The sequence below is a fragment of the Citrus sinensis genome, chromosome 2, assembly GCF_022201045.2.
Source record: "Citrus sinensis cultivar Valencia sweet orange chromosome 2, DVS_A1.0, whole genome shotgun sequence".
Lineage (NCBI taxonomy): Eukaryota > Viridiplantae > Streptophyta > Magnoliopsida > Sapindales > Rutaceae > Citrus > Citrus sinensis.
In genome coordinates, this window is record NC_068557.1 from 265,951 (window position 1) to 271,985 (window position 6,035).

General features: G+C 34.9%; 1 protein-coding gene across 1 annotated transcript; it reads left to right on the forward strand.

The window, feature by feature from the left end:
* The first annotated feature begins 284 nt into the window (after positions 1-284).
* Positions 285-3,580, forward strand: LOC102622799 (hypothetical protein). Its single transcript, XM_015533508.2, has 7 exons — positions 285-687; positions 1,282-1,368; positions 1,493-1,750; positions 1,847-2,011; positions 2,111-2,164; positions 2,259-2,405; positions 2,842-3,580. Exons 1-7 carry the CDS (start codon positions 496-498, stop codon positions 3,217-3,219), a joined length of 1,281 nt encoding a protein of 426 aa, XP_015388994.1. The 5' UTR covers positions 285-495; the 3' UTR covers positions 3,220-3,580.
* Positions 3,581-6,035: the final 2,455 nt, after the last annotated feature.

Consider the following 6,035-nt stretch of genomic DNA (forward strand, 5'->3'; position numbering starts at 1 on the left):
GGGACCCCCCAAGAAAAAAGCCTTTCCGAAACGACAAACAAAGGTCATGTGAACACTATACACTACGCACATAATTTTTAATAATTAAATTATTTACCTTTAAAATTCATTTTATATTAATAATATGTAAATTTGTGAATTGACCCCAATTTTTTTTTTAAATCACCTTTTTCCTAGATGCTTTTTCAGTCCCCTTTCTGCCCCTACTCATGCAAACTTTTTTTTTATAAAAAAGAATAATTTTGTTTAAAAAAAAGGGAATAAAGAAGAGATTTTTGGAAAGAGAAGTAATGGCAGCAGTGGCCACTCTTAATGAGAGAAAAAAAGTGGGATAAAATGACAAAGAAAGAGAGAGAGACTGGACTTTTGTGAAAACAAAACCAGACCCACCTCAAAGTTCTAGTCTTTAAGCTCATTTGTTATGTTAATGGTGAGCGAAATTACATGCTCTCATTAACACTAAAGCTCTGAACTTTACACCAAAAAAAAAAGTGTATGTTTTGTGTGTGTGGGAGTTCAGCACAAGCAAATATGGCAAATAGAGGAGGGTTATTAATGGTGTTCTGGTTATGGTGTTCTGTGATCTCTATAGCCTGTGCTGCTAGATTGGGCTCTGAGTCAAGGCAGAAACTTGAAGTTCAAAAGCACTTGAACCGCTTGAACAAATCCCCGGTTAAAAGCATCAAGGTTTGATTTTTTTTTCCCCCTTCATCTGCATCCTATATTCTTTATTTTACTTTCTCTCTCCAAAAGTCTCCATCTTTTCATTCTTTTTTGTCTGTTTGGTTGGTGGGAAAGTGAGCGAAAGTGCAGGAAAGTAAAAGGAAAAATGCATTTTCTTTGAGGCTTTTGTTCATTGTGTTTTTGGGTATATATGAATAAGTGTAAATATTAGTCAATAATTGTTTTTCTTTAGGCATTGGTTGGGTAAATTTTCTCTCCTTTACTACATTTTGATATAATCATGTTAGCTTGAAAGAAAATTGGGGTTTCAACAAAAAAATAATAATAATCTTTGGGTGAAAGCTTAGGTTATTTTTTTTGAAGAAGCAATGATTTTTTCTGATTTATTTTTATTTTTTCTTCTCTCTCTGTGCAATGATTTTCTTTTTGGGAGTTATTAAAGCTTGAGGATAAGAAAATGAGTTCATAATGATAAGTTCAATTTCTTTTTATGATTTGTCAGAGGCCAAGTAGAGCATTAATGCGACTTTGAAAGCAAATTCTTGAACTATTTAAAAGCTCTCGCATTTTAATCTTGTGTTTCTTATGTTTGAACAGAGCCCAGATGGAGATATTATTGACTGTGTTCACATCTCTCACCAGCCAGCTTTTGATCATCCTTATCTGAAGGACCACAAAATCCAGGTTTATATTTTTTAATCCTTTTTAGCCTTCTTATTCTTGTACAGATTTTTTTTTTTTTTTTTTGTGTGGGTTGTGTGTGTTGTTGATTTTGATTTTGTGTTGTGGGTATGTTTGGTTTCATCAGATGAGGCCTAATTACCACCCAGAAGGGCTTTTTGATGACAACAAAGCGTCTGCAAAACCCAAAGAAAGAACAAATCCAATCAATCAGCTGTGGCATGCAAATGGCAAATGCCCAGAAGGAACCATACCGGTAAGAAGGACCAAAGAAGATGATGTTTTGAGAGCAAGCTCAGTTAAACGGTACGGGAAGAAAAAGCATAGAAGCATCCCTCAGCCAAGGTCTGCAGATCCCGACCTCACCAATGAAAGTGGCCATCAGGTATAGAAAGTAAAACAATTTTCAATTTCTCGCCAACTTTTTATGTTGCATAGGTTGTTAAATCTTTTGTTTGTTTTCCGTTCTTGGGGTGATTAGCATGCGATAGCTTATGTGGAAGGTGACAAGTACTATGGAGCCAAAGCCACCATTAATGTATGGGAACCCAAAATACAACAGTCTAATGAGTTCAGCTTGTCTCAGCTTTGGATTTTGGGAGGTTCGTTTGGTCAAGATCTTAACAGCATTGAAGCTGGATGGCAGGTATTATTTCTTTGCTCCTATATTGGCCAATAATTGAAGGACGACTCAATTTTTATACTCAAAATTCTTATTTTAATACTTGGATGTGTATAAAAACAGGTCAGCCCAGATCTGTATGGTGATAACAACACAAGGCTTTTCACTTATTGGACTGTAAGCTCTCACATAACTTTGTCATTTCGTTTTTAATTGATTGTATTTTTACTAATTTCCAGCTGCAATTTGATTCTTTGTAAATTTATTTCAGAGTGATGCATACCAAGCCACAGGTTGCTACAATCTCCTTTGCTCAGGCTTCATCCAAATCAACAGTGAAATAGCAATGGGAGCAAGCATCTCTCCTGTTTCTTCCTACAGGAATTCTCAATATGATATCAGTATACTTATCTGGAAGGTAAAAAGATAAAATAAAATAAAATAAAAGATAATTTAGTAATAAAATCCAGCTACATATATGTTCATTCAAATCCAGCCTTGTATGTTTTTTATTATTCCCAGATCACATTTTTAAGATTTTTTGTGGACCCATCATAAAATAATGGGGGTGAGTCCTGCCAATTTACACGTGACCATCAGTGAGAATGTTGTCCTTTTGTTAGTGTGCTTACAAATTGTATATATAAAATTGAGTGGTGAGGATCAGAATTCAGAAACATCATTGTGACTCAGATGCTGCCAATTTTTGGCAGCATCTTTTGGTCACAGAATTACACTGCTGCATATAACATGACTATTCATTTTTACACATGTTAGGACTTGTGTTTAATACTAAGCTTAATTAAGCTTATGGTTTAAGTGGTAACTAACAATATGGTTGCGGCGGTTTGTAGGATCCAACTGAGGGGCATTGGTGGATGCAATTTGGAAACGACTATGTGTTAGGCTACTGGCCTTCATTCTTATTCTCATACTTAGCAGATAGTGCTTCGATGATTGAATGGGGAGGCGAAGTAGTGAATTCGGAGGCAGATGGTCGGCACACATCAACTCAAATGGGCAGTGGCCGCTTTCCTGAAGAAGGTTTCGGCAAAGCTAGTTACTTCAGGAATGTACAAGTAGTCGACGGCTCAAATAACCTCAAGGCTCCTAAAGGCATTGGCACTTTCACTGAACAATCCAACTGCTATGATGTTCAAACGGGCAGCAATGGAGATTGGGGCCATTACTTCTATTTCGGGGGCCCTGGTAAAAACCCCAATTGCCCTTAAAAAAAGTGAAAACCCCCTTTTACCCCTCTGTATCATTCAACCTAGTGTAACCCCCCCCCCCCCTCCTCTTCTGTATACCTCCTCCTTTTCACTGTTAGGTCGGGTTAGTAACATGTGACCTTATTATTATCGTCTCTAGTGAGAAGTTTTGACCTTTTTTTTTTGTCTTTTACCTTGAAAGAGTCTCCATGTAAGTTGGTTGGGGATATGTGGCCAAGTTTCTCCAAGCTTAAAGAAACAAAGGCCTTTGTTTGCTCTCTCTCTCTCTCTGTGTCTCTCTTGCTCTCGCTTGTATTCTATTTGTTACGAAACTCCTTTCTTGGAGTGGTCTGTTAATGAATGAATGAATTTTCTTCCTCCATTTTTTTTATTTTCCCCTAATATTTACATTTTAATTAGAATGATTAGAAGTCTGAATTTGCTCCCAAAAAATTAAAAAAAGCACTCTGTTGAGCAAGCAAATTTTGGGATGTATGCATGTCTATCAAATATTTTAGTTTCCCTCTATTTTTGGGGGGTGCCGTGTGTGTTCATGGCTAGTGCCTAGTGGTAGTGGTGGGATACAAAGAATAAGCATATGATTTATCTAAAAAGATTCTTGATGATGAGAAATGTGCATGTGAGTGGATGACACAACTTTTTATCACTTTTTTTTTGGCCCCAGTGAAGATGCCCCACAACTTTTTCCATTTTCTTTCAACAAAATCAACTGCGCATCCTCCACTGCTTGATTCCTTTCCAAGTTCTCCAATTTTTGCATGGATTCTTTGGCCAAAAGGGTCTCTCAAATCCAGTAAGATAATCATGAACAATTTGGACGATCTAGGTCATTTTCACCCAACCACCTTCAACGTGATGATGGAAGACAAACATATGTAGCTATCAAATAATCAAATTGGGAGGTGATGAGCTAATTTACAGCTGTGTTCCACGGTCACTTCTAGGTCTGTAGCTACAAGAAGAAGCTGGTATTGGCGCATTGATCGACACAGATACGAGTTTTTTCTACACTAAAACACAAAACTTGTAATTATATAACAATTATGTTGTTGAAAAGCAAAGATATGCTAAATGTTACCTAATTGGTGTTTGTTGAGTATACCATATGATAATGATATAATCCACCCATTGACTTTTAAGAAAGTTTTTATCTGAAGTTTTGGCTTTTGATGCCTGATTTCTAGTGCTTTCTGTAAAGCTTGGCTGCTCAAGCCCATCTGCCCATATTTTGGACCTTTGGAATCACATTTTTTTGATCCAAAAGGCCCCTTTTAGTCGTTCTCACGTGAACATGATTCTCCAAATTTAAAGGCATTCTCCTCCTCATGTAAACATTTTTTTCACTAGGTATTGGTGCGTTTATCAATTGGTAATTTAAAATTTTTAATAAATTGAAAAGTCTATAACATCTTGAGGTTCACACTTTAGAACGGCGTAAAAAGACGGCGAAACAAGACTAATGATAGAAAGCATAGCATGTATAAGAATTTTTTCTTTTTTTTTCAAACGTGTTTTATATATTTGGAGCTACGAAAGATATCTTAATAATGTCTTGTACTTTTTTTTTTTTTCCATTCGTATCATTTTCAACTCAAATTAAACCCCCAGTTCAATAGGTGGAAGATATTATTCTTCATCTATGGTGGGTGATGCTTGGCAAATTTAGGTCATTCATAAATGAATGATAATCTGGAGATGCCAATAAGGTAAATTTGAAGATAGTGATTTGGTTGTCTTGGTGTATTTGGGCTTTAATGCCCATTTATTCTTTTACATAAATGCAAATCATCAAGGAGTCATTGTTAACATACTTGTTTTAGTTAATTATTGAATGATGAAGACCATGAAAATGACCTGGATTTTCAGTAATTTACTACTAAAGTGGTATTAATTTTCACTAAAATTGGTATGTTGCTAAAAGCCAATAAAAATGCTCATCTCTTTTGACTTTGAATATGAGATTTTAAAAAATCCATGGCAATTAGCAAAACCAATAAAAGTCTTCTGATTCCCATGTTCAAGTTTCAAAAGCACCTAAAGTTGATTGGTTCGCCCATTTTGAAGTACGTTTCCATCCAAATATAGTGAGGTCTTATAATTTAAAACATTTTAAAACATATTTTATAACATCTAATTCGAACAAACATAATTATTATTTTTTTAAGATCTTACAGATATGTGGTAGTACTTTTCAACTAAATAATAGTAAATTTTTGAGTTTCCGAGTCCAATGATAAAAGGTGAATGCGAAATAATTATTAATGAATGCATTTTAGTGCATTTTTACTATTTCCTACAGAACTTGAAAGTATTTAAAATCTATAAACTTAAAATACACAAAACCATGTTCATAAAAAATAAAGAAATTCAAACCCTAATTTGGGAAATCACATGGTTGCTCCTAAAATACGGTTTTACCGATCAATTGGGATTGGAAGTCAATTCTCATTTGAATATATAAAATAAAATAAAATACCCATCTCCACAATTCTTTACCTAATTAAATAAAGTGATGTTTGAAGACACAAATTCTTCACCTGCTTAAATCAAGAAATTAAACCTCATGTCAACAAATTGACCTCTTAATTGCTTATTATATACTTCAATGGACACAATTTTTTTTTAAAAAAATTGAGCTTATAAAATAAAATAAAATTTAAAAACCTCAAAAAGAATTCTGACTTTGACGTACGGTTCCACCTCCAGTAGTAACCCACCACGTGTCCAATACTATCGTGTCATTGGTAAGTGTAACCCACGCGCTCAACTAGAAGAGGCTTTGTTACTCCCATTCAGACACAAAGATAACTTCCTAT

Excerpts from the sequence above, each read along its gene's own strand:
- LOC102622799 (XM_015533508.2), top strand. The coding sequence starts at position 496 with ATGTTTTGTGTGTGTGGGAGTTCAGCACAAGCAAATATGGCAAATAGA. Across the intron at positions 2,012-2,110 it reads GCATTGAAGCTGGATGGCAG|GTCAGCCCAGATCTGTATGG; the intron begins GTATTATTTCTT and ends GTATAAAAACAG. Across the intron at positions 2,165-2,258 it reads GGCTTTTCACTTATTGGACT|AGTGATGCATACCAAGCCAC; the intron begins GTAAGCTCTCAC and ends AATTTATTTCAG.